At 40.5% G+C, this 15,247-nt stretch overlaps 1 protein-coding gene across 12 annotated transcripts in view; it reads right to left on the bottom strand.

Annotated features, from left to right (window-relative positions):
• MSRA (methionine sulfoxide reductase A) overlaps nt 1–15,247 on the bottom strand; it is a 384,184-nt gene that overhangs the window by 101,933 nt on the left and 267,004 nt on the right. For 8 of the 12 annotated variants that reach the window (XM_021072631.1, XM_021072643.1, XM_003359049.4 and 5 more), the window contains one exon: nt 5,210–5,316. In XM_021072631.1, coding sequence (XP_020928290.1) covers nt 5,210–5,316 — 107 coding nt within the window. Of the gene's footprint in view, nt 1–2,260; nt 4,981–5,209; nt 5,317–15,247 lie in introns of those variants that run through there. The other 4 variants (XM_021072635.1, XM_021072634.1, XM_021072636.1 and 1 more) reach the window with 4 other exon arrangements.

Genomic DNA, 15,247 nt, shown 5'->3' with positions numbered 1-15,247 from the left:
GAGGAGTTCCTTGGTGGCCTAACAGTTAAGGGATGCAGTGTTGTCACTGCTGTGGCTCAGGTCACAGCTGTGGTCTGGATTCAGTCCCTGGCTTGGGAACTTCTGTGTGCTGTGGACCCAGCCAAAAAAAAAAAAAAAAAAAAAGAGGGAGAGATACATACACACCTATATCTATACTATCCATTATATCATTATATCTATTTTGTATATAGATCAATACATTCAGAGATACAGAAATGGCTTCATTTATATGAAGTACTTAAAACACTAATTAGCATGTAGTACATACTTGATAGTGTTGCTGTTCCATTATTACCAGTGTCACTATTATATATACACACATCTAACTGTATATTATGTAACTATATGATTGTAGCAAGACGCCTGCTAAAATTGGACTACTGCTTTTTATTTCCTGCTCTAACAGAGGAGCCATAAAGTCACTAAATCGTAGTAAATCATCTTTCAGTGTAGTCAGCTGCCTGGGTGGGGATGGGCAGGGGACCCTCTGCATCAGCCACCTCTCGTGCACCAGCTCTGATCCCCTTGGCCTCACCTTTCTCCCCCCTGACCCTGAGGCACTGCCTGCTCTGCAGAGCCTCTGACTAGCTTTGTGCAGCTTCTCACCTCACACCCCTGCCCTGTGCCTCTTGTCTCCTACCCTGGGGACACAATGTCCTAAGCTAACACGTGTGCAACCCAGAAGTGCAGGGTGAACCCTTGGGAGTGACATCCAACAGATGGATGCATCCCTTCTTCCCCCAGAAGGACGAGTCATCTCATAAGGACCAAACACCCCATCGTCAAGAGGAGGGGCCACCTAACATCGGTTCTCCCCCCCTTTTCTCTTCCACCCAGGTCCTCCCCTCCTGCTCCAGGGCTTCATACACCCCAGTAAGTCCTCACAGTTAAGTCTTTGTCATGGGCTCTGCTTTCCCTGGGACCCACACTAAGACAAAGATCACAGTGGCCACCTGGGTGCAGGCGTAGGTAGCCCTGCCACTCCCTAGCAGAGGAGACAAAACGAGATGCTTTGTTTCATCCTGAAAAGGGAAACAGCTTGATCTCTCATGGTGAAGATCAGAAAAAGGGGACAGAGACAGTCATTCCTGCTGCTCAAGGTGGGACAGAAGGATAAATCCTGACCCAAGGCTTCAGGTAGGGGCTCCTGGGCAGTGGTTATGTCAGGGATGGAGTGAGTTCCCTGCACTTGACTGAGCTCAGCCAAGGGCTGTGGCTGTCAGTACTCAGCTCTTTTCGGTAGTGGCTGGAGGAAGAGTACCTGACCCTCATGCTGTGCATGTCCAGAGAGGAGAGGAGACCAGCTCCTCAGGCAGAACTGCTGATGGCTGTGAGGACAGGTGCTCACGGCAGCCCTGAGCTCTCGCAGTGAGCCCACATGGGAGCAGAAGGTTTGGAGCCCTGAGTCTCCCCACTGGGGGCCATACTGACTCCCCTGCCCCCTGCAACACCCCACCCCCCTTATACTGCTGTGCTGCCAGGCAGCATGGGCCTCATGTGCCTCTTTAGATACACAATAAAACAAAATATTTGGTTCCTAAGTCGCATGAGCCACGCTTCAAGTGCTCAACAGCCGTATGTGGCTCGCGGCTGCTACCAGACACTGCAGGAGAGACCACTGCTGTTGGGCAGAGAGTTGTATGGAGGCCATGGGCTAGAATCAAGACTCTCTGGGTTTTACTCAGTTTGCCAGAAGAGAAATATTGCACTTTCTACTTACCTATCAGCAGAATCCAGGGCCAGTTTTCTTTATGTATAAAGAGATGTGACAGTGATTGTACTCTGAGTTGTTGATAAAGCAGTTATATGTGGTTATGTTAACAGCAATGCACGCTGGGGGCACAGAAGACTCCAATCTTTATTTTAAAAATAGACCCTACTTTTAAAAGTCAAGCAAAAAATATGTATACATGTATATGTAGGAATATATTTAATTCCCATATGCTTAGGTATAGAATACCCAAGAAGCACTTGGTTAGAACAACTGTCTAGAATATAAGATTAACATTCCTTAAATCTAGAAAAATAATGAAGAGACTATTAAAAGAATATTTAACATATGGAGTTCCCATCGTGGCACAGTGGTTAATGAATCCGACTAGGAACCATGAGATTGCAGGTTCAATCCCTGTCCTTGCTCAGTGGGTTAATGATCCGGCATTGCCGTGAGCTGTGGTGTAGGTTGCAGACATGGCTCAGATCCCGAGTTGCTGTGGCTCTGGCGTAGGCTGGCGGCTACAGCTCCGATTGGACCCCTAGCCTGGGAACCCTCATATGCCACAGGAGCAGCCCAAGAAATAGCAAAAAAAAAAAAAAAAGAATATTTAATATCTAAATTTTAATTCATATGTGTATCAGTGTCTAACATCAATGTGGGTCCACTCAAATTGAAGGATAGGAAGCTATGTTGGGGTGGAAACCAGCAAATCAGGTGTAAGTTAGCCTCTTCATCATCACACGGAAGACACCAACTTTTGAACTTAAAATCTTCATTATGAACACCTGAATATCAACTCATTTTGAGATATTCTGGAGGGAAATTAATATCCTTCCAGAGTCTCTTAGTATTACTGTTCATTCTTAAGAGGCTGTGAATCCTTACAATAGGAAATCAATGTATAGCACTAATCATAGGTAACTTTTAGTATTAATTACTAACACAGCCTTTACAATTAAATATCGTGGGATTAAACCAAATAGAACTAACTTTTAAGTTTTTGCTTGGGGGTGATTTTCTATCAATCCTGCCACAGTGTCCTGTATGGTATGGGCACTTCCTTACCCATCTCTCAAATGTTGGTGTTCCTTGGGTCCTAGGTCTCCTTTTATCACTCATCATTTTTCCTAAGTGATCAAATCAGCAACTAAGGCTTCATTTACCAAATATAAGTTGACAATCCCCAGAGTAAAAGGGCTACTATTTGTTGAGCACTTACTATGTGCCAGGCCCTATGCTTTACAAGTATTAACCCAGTTAGTAGTCACAACAACCCTCAACAACCCTCCCTGAAAGGTGGGGACAGTCCCCGTCTCCTCCTAACAGCCAAGTGAATGCACATATCAGGGGTACCTTAAACTCCACATATCCAAATTTAACTTACTGTCTCCATAAATATGCCTCTGGTCCTCCAGATCTTCATATAAAACACCACTAGCCAGAAACCTGAAAGTCACCCTGGACTCCTCCGCTCATCTATTCATTACTTCCAATCTAAGTCTGAGTTTCTATTAGTTCAACTTTCGAAACATCCCTTCATTCCATTCATACTTCCACCATCATAGACAAAGCTCCCATTGCTTCTGGCTTGGAGTCTTGTGACAGAGGTCTCTCCTCCTTATGTGTCTGCCTGGAGTGAATATGATATGTGGCTTTCTTAGTTTCAGGCATTTGATACAAAGTTATGCGGCTGACATACCAAGTGAAGCAATTCAAGGCTGGAGGCTGCATGCTTAACTGCCAGCAGGTAAGTCCACCACTATCATAAAAGTCATCATAAAAAGAGATATGAGAAAGGATAATTTATACTTAAAAGCTTTTTAGAATGGAAATATAACTAGACTCAAATGACTTCAAAACATTTATATTCTTGAAGTTTCTGCAAAGCAGCTCAGCTGGGTGCCTCTGGTTTGAGGCCCATTCTAAGGCTGCAATCAAACTGTCACACTGGGGCTGCAGTCTCATCTGAAAGCATGACTGGGGTTTAGGGGCTTCCAGGCTTGCTCATGTGGTTCTTGGAAGCCTTCATCCCCTGCCATGTGAGCCTTTACACGGGGCTGCCTCACAGCATGGCAGCTGGCTTTCCCCAGAGCAAATGAGAAAGGGCCCCCAGGGTGGAAGCCACAATCTTGTGGTAAACTCATCTCATAAATAACATCCCATCACTTCTGTCATTCACTGGAGTCAGTAAACCCAACCCACACTCAAAGAGAGGGATTCCATGTGGGCAGAGCCATTGAGGGCCACCTGGAAGGTTCTTACTGCTATCACCCAAGCAGACATCACAGCCTCGGAGGGAGGGGGACATGCTGAGGAGTAACTGGGGTCCCATCAGTGACTCTGTTAGCTCTCTCTGCTTTTCAGGGTTGAACTGACCCAGAGTTGCACGTCCTGATACTTTTCCTCAGTAGATAGGCTCTTGCCCCTACTTCCTCCTCTCTGCCACTTCTGCAACCATGGGGACAGGTGGAGAATCCAGACATTCCTCGGAACTACTGCATAGCAGACTTTTTATGTAATTCTAAAACAGATCAGCCTTACAGTAGCTCCTGGCCCTATTGTTAAATGTGGAACCAAATCAGACAATATAAAGAAAATTACCATTGAAACTATCACAAAGTTGCAAAATTTAAGGCAATGCAAGTTATTTTTAAAAGAACTAAATCTCTATTAAAGAAGATTTTAAAAATAGGATACAAGTTAATGGTGAAAATAATTATTTCATGATGTAATGTCTATATTTCTGAGGACTATTTTTTATTATAATTCAATCTATTGTTACCAGCAACGGACAGAGCATTCTCTGTTGAATCATGCATCCCCAAAAAGATATGTTGGAATCCCAACTGCCAGGCCCTCAGAATGTGACCTTATTTGGAGTTAGGGTTTTTACAGAGGTAACTGAGTTCAATGTGGCCATTAGGTTAAGGCCCTAACCCAATATGACTGGAGTTGTCATAAAAGGGGTTAATTTGGACACAGAAACAGGTGCTGGGAGAGGGCAGGTAATGAGAAGACGCAGGGAAGGACAGCTGTCTGCAAGCCACGGAGAGGCCTGGGGCAAGGCCTTCCCTCACAGCCTCAGAAGGAACCAGTCCTGCCAACACTGCAATTTTAAATTCAGAGGCATCAGAAGAACTGTGAGACAATAGATTTCTGTGGTTTAAGCCCCCCAGTCTGCAGTATTTTGTATGGTAGCCTGAGCAGCTTGACACGGAGAGAAGAAAGAAAAAAGAGAGAGACTGGGAGAGAGAGAGAGAAATTATACGTTAAGCTATATATTCATCCGGACAAGTTAATTTTAAAGAGAAATAATTAAGGGCCTACTCTTAAAATCTTATTTTAGCACGTCTATGGAGCAGAAGGGCTGACAGAAATTTCCAAAACCTGCACAAACAGGATGCAGTGCCAGGTGCCGAGAACCAGCCTCTTCCTCCACAGATGGGACCTGGGAGGGAGAGGGGACCCTACCTTCTGGTAGTCCTCTTTGGACCTCAGGGCTGCCTCCATGTGCTCCGCGGAGGTTGGGTAGATGGCAGAGCGGTACTGAGAACCGTGGTCCTGGCCTTGGCGCAAGCCTGGGAAGATAGAAAGCAGAGAGGATTACTGGGGTGGCTTGGGCAATGAGGCCAGTGTCACATGTGCTACTTGCTGCCAAGCGCTTGTTTTAATTTCATCTCAACACCACTCGCAAACAAGCATACACGGTATCTGTTCTGCTTTGCCCATTTTAATTATAACAAATATTCTCTGAACTTAATTTTTTTTTTCGACAGCCACGCTTGTGGCATATGTAAGTGGCATATGTAATTTGTGGGGGTTAGGGGGTTGAACTGGAGCTGTAGCTGGGGTCTATGCCATAGCCACAGCAACGCTTGATCCTAAACCCACTGAGCAAGGTCTGGGATTGAACCCTACATCCTCACAGAGACAATGTAGGGTCCTTAACCTGCAGAGCCACAATGGGAACTCCCAAAAATAAATTTATCACAGATCTTACATCAGAGTAGACGCTCTACAAATACGCATTTTTCTATGCAGATATGTAAGTCATAACCATTTATCACTTGCAAGGCACTGTGATATACACTGTTTCCTTGGATCCTAATGAGACACCCTGTGTGGCAGGTATTACCGTCCCTCACTTGGCAGATAAGGAAATGAAATCTTATATGGAGAAGTGCCTGGCAGAGTGCTTTGCCCATAGGAGATGCCTAATAAATGACAAAATGATTGATGCCTCAATCATTTAAAGAGTTTGTCTACGACCATGCACCCAATCAAAGGAAAACCTGGCACTTCAATCAGCCCAGCACATGCTCCACCCCATCACAGTGGCTGAAGTGTAGATGGTGGTCAACTTCTTTTTCTTTCTTTCTTTCTTTCTTTTTTTTTTTTTTTTTGTCTTTTTGTCTTTTCAGAGCCACACTTGTTCCCAGCCCAGGGGTCTAATCGGAGCTGTAGCTGCTGGCCTACACCACAGCCAGAGCAACGCAGGATCCTAGCCGCGTCTGCCACCTACACCACAGCTCACCACAATGCCGGATCCTTAACTCACTGAGCAAGGACAGGGATCGAACCTGCCACCTCATGGTTCCTAGTTGGATTCGTTCCCGCTGCGCCATAATGGGAACTCCGATGGTGGTCAATTTCTAACCGAATGATACAAGTCCCCAAGTTAAACAGCCACAGGCCTCCATAGGACCCCTAGAGACCACCATGCTGCTGTAAAATGAACTTCACACATTTGCTGCATCATTCGTAGATTAGTTTCTGTTTTAACAAGTGCCCCCAAACTCTTTCAATAGAAGATGCAACTTTCCAAAATAAACAGTTCCTTACTTTCAAGCCCCCAGCTTAGCCTACTTCCTAGAAATCACACTCTCCCACCTTCAGAGTCCTAATCTCTCCTGGATGGACAGTGTCACATGGAGACCAGCACCTAATCAGTAGCTTAAAGAGCCGATACCAATAATGACATCAAAATATTAACTTAATATATAATAAAAATAAACCAGCCTATGCCTTTAATAAGCACTGTATAATGATATCCACTTCAGTGCTTTGTAAGTTAGATATTAATTTAAGTATTACAGTAGTAGTACTATAGTATACAGTGTGTATTACTATACTGTATTGTTTACAGTATATGATATGCAAGTATTACTATAGGTATTATTTATTAAGCTCTTAATATTTGATGAATACTTTTCCAGATGCTGCAGATACAGCAAAGAATGAAAGAAAGCTTTGCCTTCACAGAGTTCACATTCTAGTGGAGTATGAGAGGTTGGATAAATACACATTCCAGAATGTTTTTCTTCAATTTCCCTTCTTCCCTTACAAGTAGGGCTTTTCTGGTGTGACTACTTTCCATTCTTTCATCCTAACATTCACTTTCATAAGGACACAAAGGTAGCGTTACTGTTCCTTTTGAAACACTCTCCATGAAGAAAAATATATTACCAGATGGCTGATTTTCGGTAAAATTGGACCCCTTTCCTTTCAGCACAAGATGCAGAAAAGCAGGGTCTCCATGCACAGCTGCTTAAATCTATTTAAGTATTCTTTCTCTTAAAAGAGAAATTTGTATGTGAGTAAAAGAGAACCTGCAGGTATGACCTATTTATATTTTCAACAAGTTTTGCTAAGATTTCATATATCTTATATGCTTAAGATAATGAATATCTGTGTGTTTAGATGGAGGTCTTTGAATTATCACAAGATCATGGAACATTGTTGCTTATGGATAGAAACTTGCTTTTTAGAAAACAGAGTGGGAATAATTAAGAATCACTCCAAGGATATGGTTTAACAGTGGGCTCTTGCACTGATCATATTTTCACAAATCATCTGATAGAAGCAGTGCATAATGAAACCCCTTAAGTTTACATCCATTTTTAGAGCTGCTCTTGTGGTGACATGACAACCTAAGGGATAGAAACATCTGGAAGATTTCATAAAATTGGGTGGCTGGGCAGAAAAGAACCACATGGCTGTCATTTGGGCAAGTACTAAGGTAATGACTTTCTATAAAAATAATCTGTAGAATACTTATACAATTAAGAGTTTATAATTGCAATCCAGGATAGGGATTTATGGTCCCTTCCTTGAAGCCACGATCCCTTGGTTTCACATTCTAACTTGATCATCTGTTCACTGTCACACTATAATACTGACATGGCTCTTGCCACTGTTGCCTTTGTCTTTCTGTGAAGATCTGGGCTGTCCCCAACACACTGGGGACAGTTTTATTTTTTATTTTATTTAAAAAAATTTCCCTCCCTTAGCATAAGGGCTCTATTTTTTTTTTTACTTTATAATGATTTTTATTGACAGAACACTGTAAACCAGCTATAATGGAAAAAATAAAAATCATTATGGGGACAACTTTAAAGAGGAGTAACTTTATGAGCTTTATCTGAAGCTCTGCCCCAGACTCACTGCATCTTTCTCTTTGCATGAACCCAAACTAACCATCTCTTGGAAAGATGGGAGTTATTTACACAGTTACAGCTACATCTGTGTGCAGAATTCATTAATATTTGAATGTACAGCCCTGATCTAATCAAAACCCTCCTTGGATGTTCTAATTAAACTAAAAGCTCCTTGTGTCAGAAACAATATACACTCTCCGTGGTCACTCTGGCTAAAACTCTGATGGCCAGGAAGGAGGATGAGAATGTGCTAAAGAAATACAGTATGAGGAAGGAAGAGAAAACACCAAAGCCTTTGTATGTGGATTTCTTTAACTCCTAGGTGATACTGGACAAGGTGTTAAATCTCCAATCTACTCAAGGATATTATCATTTTGATTGCTTTTTTTCCATCATAGTTCATCCTGAGGAGAAGGTGTAATATTGTTAACCAAAACCATACATATATGTCCACATATGTGGGGGTGTATTCAATGAATTACAATGCATGTACCTTTTGGTTCATTAATGAAAGGGCTTCTTTAATAGATAGAAGCTTCAAATTTGAAAACATGTGGTTCACTGGGAAAGATGATTTCATGCTCAACAGACTGAAAAACCTATTGCATATATGGATCTTCTGTTCTTGTTATTTTCAATATGTTGCATTCACAGATGTTTAGCATCACTAAAGTTTTCACCCTTTCTTTCAGCCTCCATTTGTTTATATAACAAAAGCAAGAGTCATTCATATGAGAGGAAAACCTGTTCACTAAGTCTCTTATAAGAAGCCTACAACTTAGAGCTGCAAGACCTTGTTTTTAAGTCTGATTCTGCCACTGACATGTTTTATGAAAATTATCTCATCTTTCTGAGCTTCGAACCTCTTCTGTAGAACAAGGATTATAAAGGTTTAATGTATAGGTTTGTTGTGAGGGGTGGCTTGTCTTTCATTCCCTTAACAGTGACTTCCAAAGAGTGTCAATTTTTATGAAGTGCAAGTATATCAATGTTTTCTTTGATGGGTCACAGTTTTGGTGCTGTATCTAAGAAATCTTTACCTAACCCAAGTTACAAAGATTTTTCTCCTGTATTTACCTGTAGAAGTTTTATAGTTTTCAGTTTTAAGTTGAAAGCTATGGTTCACTTTATGTTTTGTATATGGTGTGAGGTATGGATCAAGGTTGCTTTGGTTTTATTGTTGTGGTGGTTTGTTGTCTGCACGTGGATATACAATTGTTCCAGCTCCATGTTTGGAAAACATCCTTTTTCCACTTTGCAGTGTCTCCTCTCAGACTTTGTGCCACTTTTGCCAAGCATTTTACAGTGTTAACAGTGTCTTCCTTCCTTAAATGCTTGCCCTTTGGCCTTGTAGCATTGCACCCACTGCAGACTTTCCTTATTTCTTGACCATTTTATGTCTATTTGCTTTTCCATTTCCCCCCTCACCCATCTTACTACAGATGTTCCTGGATTCAGCCTTTGATTGTCATCTTCTTTTCCATGTGTCCTCCAAAGGAAGGAAACATTTTCTTTTCTATGCTGAGAACTCACAAAGTCTGAATTTGTGATTCAAGTTCTCTTCCAGGCATCAGTCATGTTGAGCCACATTCCTGTTAGGCATTTACATATCTAGACTCCATCATCCCTCAGTTCTCACCCTGACCTCATTATCTTTCATTGCCCTCTATCTTTCTCATCTCTATCCATTGACTGGATCATTCTTCTAGCAACATAAGCTTTCATTTTTGTAATAATCCACATTTCATTTGAGTCTCCTTTATACCTTAAGGCAGGCAGTCATCCGGCTTTACCTTTGTTTTCTGTAAAATCCTTCAGTAATGTTCTTCTTTCCCTTTCCACAGTCTCTACTCTGATCAAGAGTCAACACCTCATGATGTGTGATGATAAATCCAGGATGAGCACCTAGATCTTCTGCAGAGCCCTAATTCAGGGCTGCTTAACAAATGCTTCCTGGTTGTTTCTGGTTGTGGAGGTTTAATAAATAAACTAGTAGTTCCTTGCAATAGTGGGTCATTTCACTACATAATTCTATCACTGCTGCCAGTGCTGCAAGTCTAATACTTCTCTCCTCTTCCCATGAATAAAGCCCAAGGACATCATTTCTCAGATTTTCCATTCTCAGAGCAAAGTGAATGTAATGCAGAAAGGTGACGGAGGCCTCCTATAAAGCATACTCAGTTTCATATTTCTCACATTAGACTTACAGTTTCAACTTGTTTCTTATTCCTTTAAACTTTTGAAAGTCAATACGTTAATCAGTTACTCTCCATATCAATATTCACTAAATATACCCTTGAAAACTAAAGTGAAGGCAAGTAAAGTAAAATTTCCTTCAAACTATCCATTGGATTTGGAATATAAATATGTTCCATTCCTGATTTGTTAATCTAGGCACCCCAGGAAACTACATTGAAATGTGGAGTTCCATGGGATTTAGGTTAAGTATAAACCTCAGTCATTCTCTTGCTTAACAGGAGGGGAATCATCAGCAAGGGAAAGTGTTAACAAGGTCATTTGAGGTAGGCAAGAGTATCTGAGCTATTTTGAAGAGGTAAGAAAAAGCTAAGAAATTAATTAATATACTTGAAATGAAATATAAGTGATTTTGAAGACACTGTTGGGCAATTCACTGTTAAAATAAAAGGATGACTACCAAGGATTCTCTATGGGTTTTTTTTTTTTAACCTTGGCACTACTGACACCTTAGCCTGGATAATTTTTTTGTTGTGAGGGGCACTCCTACACATTGCAGGATGCATAGCAGTATCCCTAAATTTTATCCACTGATGCCAGCAGAGTCCACCCAGTTGTGACAACCAAAAATATCTCTGTACACTGGCAAATGCCCTCTAGGGGGCAAAACTGAGAGCCACTACTGTACATTAATGAACTATATCTTCTGACATAATCACTTATAAAGCCTACATATTCAAACAGCTAAATGAAGCAACATAGAAAAAAATAAAACCTCTAGGATGTGTGGAAACCAGTAATTATAAAAGAGCATCAGAGGTCTTTGGTATTCATGTTTTCATTTGCATCTGTGAATTTCAGAGGTTACCAGTATGGTTTTACTTTTCTACCCCCAAATTTAAAATAGAGATTTTCATTAGGGAAAACAATACTTTTTTTTTTTTTATCGGTTAAATAGCACTTTAAGTTAGACATTTAAAGTCCACAAGGAAGACAACATTACCAATTTTCAGTGAATAAGCACAATTTGAAATAAACACATGTACAGTCTGAAAGAAATAAAGTTCTCAACTATATGGAGAAAGCCAGAAAAGAGTATTTTTCCCTTCTTATTTATACCTCAGGACAGAAAAAAAGAAGCATTAAAATTGTTATCACTATGTGTTTCCTGGTAACTAAACCATCTTATCATATCTCTCAGAAAGTCTCATATCTCTTAAAACTTGGTACAGCCTCATCTCTCCATACCACTTAGCCACTGCAATCAGTTTAACAAACACAAGAGTGGTTTAAACAAGATATGGGAGTTCCCATCATGGCTCAGCAGAAGGGAATCTGACTAGTATCCATGAGGGCGCAGGTTCCATCCCTGGCTTCACCCAGTGGGTTAAGGATCCAGCATTGCTGTGAGCTGTGGTAGCTGTGCTGAAGGTCACAGATGCGGCTTGGATCTGGCATTGCTGTAGCTATGGCATAGGGTGGATAGCAGAGCTCACCTGGGAACTTGCAACCTCCATATGCCTCAGGTGTGGCCCTCAAAAGACGAAAAAAAAAAAAAAGTGGTTTAAACAAGATAGAATTATATTTCTTTTTCACTTTTCCTGAAAGGTATGGAGGGAGGTGGTCAAGTGGTGGCAGGGAGGTGCCATGCTCACCAGGGATTTCTTCTTTCCACTCAACTATCCTTAGCAGATGGCTCTCATTCCCAGGGACGTAAGATACCTTCTGGTGCTACAACCATCATATCCAAGTTGTAGACTAGTAAAAGGAAAAATAGAAGGACACATCCTCCTACTTTTTCTGTCCTGAGAGAGCTTCAGGTCCACACCACACATTCCATCATACACCTGCCACTCACTGAAATGAGTCACATGACCACACCTTCAGAATTCCCTCTCCCCACTCCACCATGGAGCAGGCCAAGGTCAGGCTACTGAGGCCACATCCCTGCTCAGTGTCTTCTCCTTCCCTAACTTAACCCTTAACTAAGCCTTACAGGTCCTTTTCTTTTTCCTCAATAAGTCACATGTACTAAATGTCTGTCTCAGGTTCTGTATCTAGGGAAACTAACTTGACTTCAAGCTATTCATGTGGTTTTGCTCCCATTCAAGCCATCTGACCTCACATCTCTAGGGTGATGTTGTTTCTTACATTCCATCACTTTAGTCATTTAGTTTTCTGGATAAACTCATATTAGATACGTTTATTAAAGTACTATTAGACAAGTTTATTAAATTGCTAAATATTCAGAGATCAAACTTCTTGTGGTCAGTATCTGGCTTACCCATTCGGAGGGAAACCACACTCAGAGAAAGACCACTGGCCTACATACTGCACTGTCACACTCAGGATGGTACATCTACACTGTATTATTTCATTCTCTTTGTGAGATTCACATAAGGAGAGGCTTAGCTGCTATAAATCTATGTACTAGATTTTTGAACACTTCGGCTTGCTTCTTCAAAATTTTTATCAATGAAACAACCAATGAAGGACTCAGAACTTCAAACAATCCAAATACATAAACAGAGTCAGTCCCTCTACTCCATTCTTCTTAAACAGCCCCTGCCTCCACAGAGATGGCAGAGGAAGACCACCACAGATTAATGGCACTGGGGGAACAGCCTATTCAAGTGCTGTTTCAAGGATGGCTTCCTGGGAGTTTCCGTTGTGGCACAGCAGAAACGAACCCGACTAGAATCCATTAAGACTTGGGTTCAATCCCCGGCCTCACTCAGTGGGTTAAGAATCTGGCGCTGCTGTGAGCTATGATGTAGACCATCAGCTGCAGCTCTGATTCAACCCCTAGTGGCCCTAAAAAGCAAAAAGCAAAAAAAAAAAAAAAAGATTGCTTCCTGCATCCTGTTGGAGAGTAGGGCCTCCATGGGAAAAAGCATCATAAGGCCTTAAAGTCCTCCAACAGGCAGATGAGCCTTCATTCCTCAGATGAGAGATGGCACTTCTTATTATCACCCATGTGACTCTTCCTGACACACCTGACCTTTATGTCGGGTGTCTGAGACAAGTTTTGTTTTTTTTTTTTTTTTTTTTTTTTATGTCCATACCTGCAGCTTATGGAAGTTCCCAGGCTAAGGGTTGAATCGGAGACACAGCTGCAAGCCTACACCATAGCGTGTGGCAATGCCGAACCCTTAACCCATATCCTTGTGGACACTATGCTGGGTTCTCAACTCCTGAGCCACAAAGGGAACTCCAAGACAAATGGTATTAATATGGGATAATCTCACTTTACCTGACTGAAAAATTAATTTTGTCTACTTTAAATAATGTCTCATTTCAAATTTAAAACACCGAGTAAATGGATGGATAGCCTTTGTCGCATGAAAAGAAGGAAGGGAAGAAGGAAAAGGGAAGGAAAGGAAGGAAGGAGGAAAGAAAGATGAATAAATATATTATCTATTTCTTTAGCTACCTCTTTTCTCATATGGAGTGTGAAAATACCTCCCAAAGGAAAAAAGTGGGGTGAAGAAACTATGATGAATGGTCCACCAATTCGGATTTAAAACAATTCCAGTGGCCCACATAAACCTCTTTCTAAGAAGACCCTAAGTCCTGTCAGTTAAGAAAATCTAATTGATCATTTTAATGTCTGATATCTGATCATTACACGTAATACAGTTCTCCTAGTTAAAATTACACACGTATGTGCTGATTAAACAAAACATACCTTAAGTATAAGTCATTAGTGTTTGATTTAATCCTGATGATTATTAGCCAAAAAATCCTAGCGCCCTTGCTGTATGCCACTGTCTTTTTTAAAATTTTATTTTTATTGGAGTATTGTTGATTTGCAGTTCAATTTCTGCTGCATTTTATTTTACTTATGTTATTCATCCAATTCTCCAGGTACATGGAGTATTATTATCAAACCCACTTCTCCGAAGACAAGACTGACACTCAGAGAAAAGTCAAGCATCCAACCAAGGTCAGTGCTAGATCTGGAACTACATAGCCTGTGCTCTTAACTACTACCAACTCAGTCTGTAAATAATATATCATTTAAGTAAACAAGTAAAGCAGAATGTAGTAAACTATGAAAGGTATTAAATGGTTCCCTTCTAATAGGAAGAAATACTCTTTGTTCCCTACTGTTTCCACAACATTCTATGTTTTAATGTAATGCATCTAAAAAGAGGCAGAAGAAAATTGCTATATAGCAAAGGTGCCACATATTCACTCTGTACTTAAAAGGAAGGGTTTGATTTTCAGTACTGAAAAAATACTACTTCTATAGTCATAAATAAATTATTTTGAAAAGACGTGGTGATTTCTTCCTAAAAGGCAAAAAAAAAAGTTATCTTAGTATGGATTTTTCTTATAAAAAAGACAAATTCCATTTACGGTTGGCTAAAAGAAATATTTTAAATTATGACAACTTTCTTAGAATGACTAGGACTCCATATCCATTCATGCTATCATCTCCTAAGTTGGACCAAATAATGAGTCTTGAAATGTTCAAATTATGAAAGCATATGAAAAATTTCAAAATATTATAATTTCAATATCATTATTTCTTATCCAAATCTTAAAAGTTTTATAGCAATGAGTCAGCCAAAGTACTCCTCTACAGAATATTAGGCATGTAAATGAGATTTATAAGATGGTTACATTTAGATTGGTACCAAAGTACACATGTACACACACATTCACAAAACTAGTCTTTCATCGCGAGCATTGTTGATATTGGCAGGAGTAGCAATCAATATAGTAATCTTTGTAATTTCTAGATCTGATTACAGAAAGGTATGTAAATATATAAAGGTACATAAAACATAAATGCACAGTTTATTAAAGTATTCACATTAATATCATACTGTGTCTATGCTGCAATGTATAATTATACTTATTTATTATA

Source organism: Sus scrofa, chromosome 14 (genome assembly GCF_000003025.6).
Source record: "Sus scrofa isolate TJ Tabasco breed Duroc chromosome 14, Sscrofa11.1, whole genome shotgun sequence".
Taxonomy (NCBI): Eukaryota; Metazoa; Chordata; class Mammalia; order Artiodactyla; family Suidae; genus Sus; species Sus scrofa.
The sequence above is the reverse complement of the archived record's forward strand: the minus strand, read 5'-3'. Positions and strand labels throughout refer to the sequence as shown.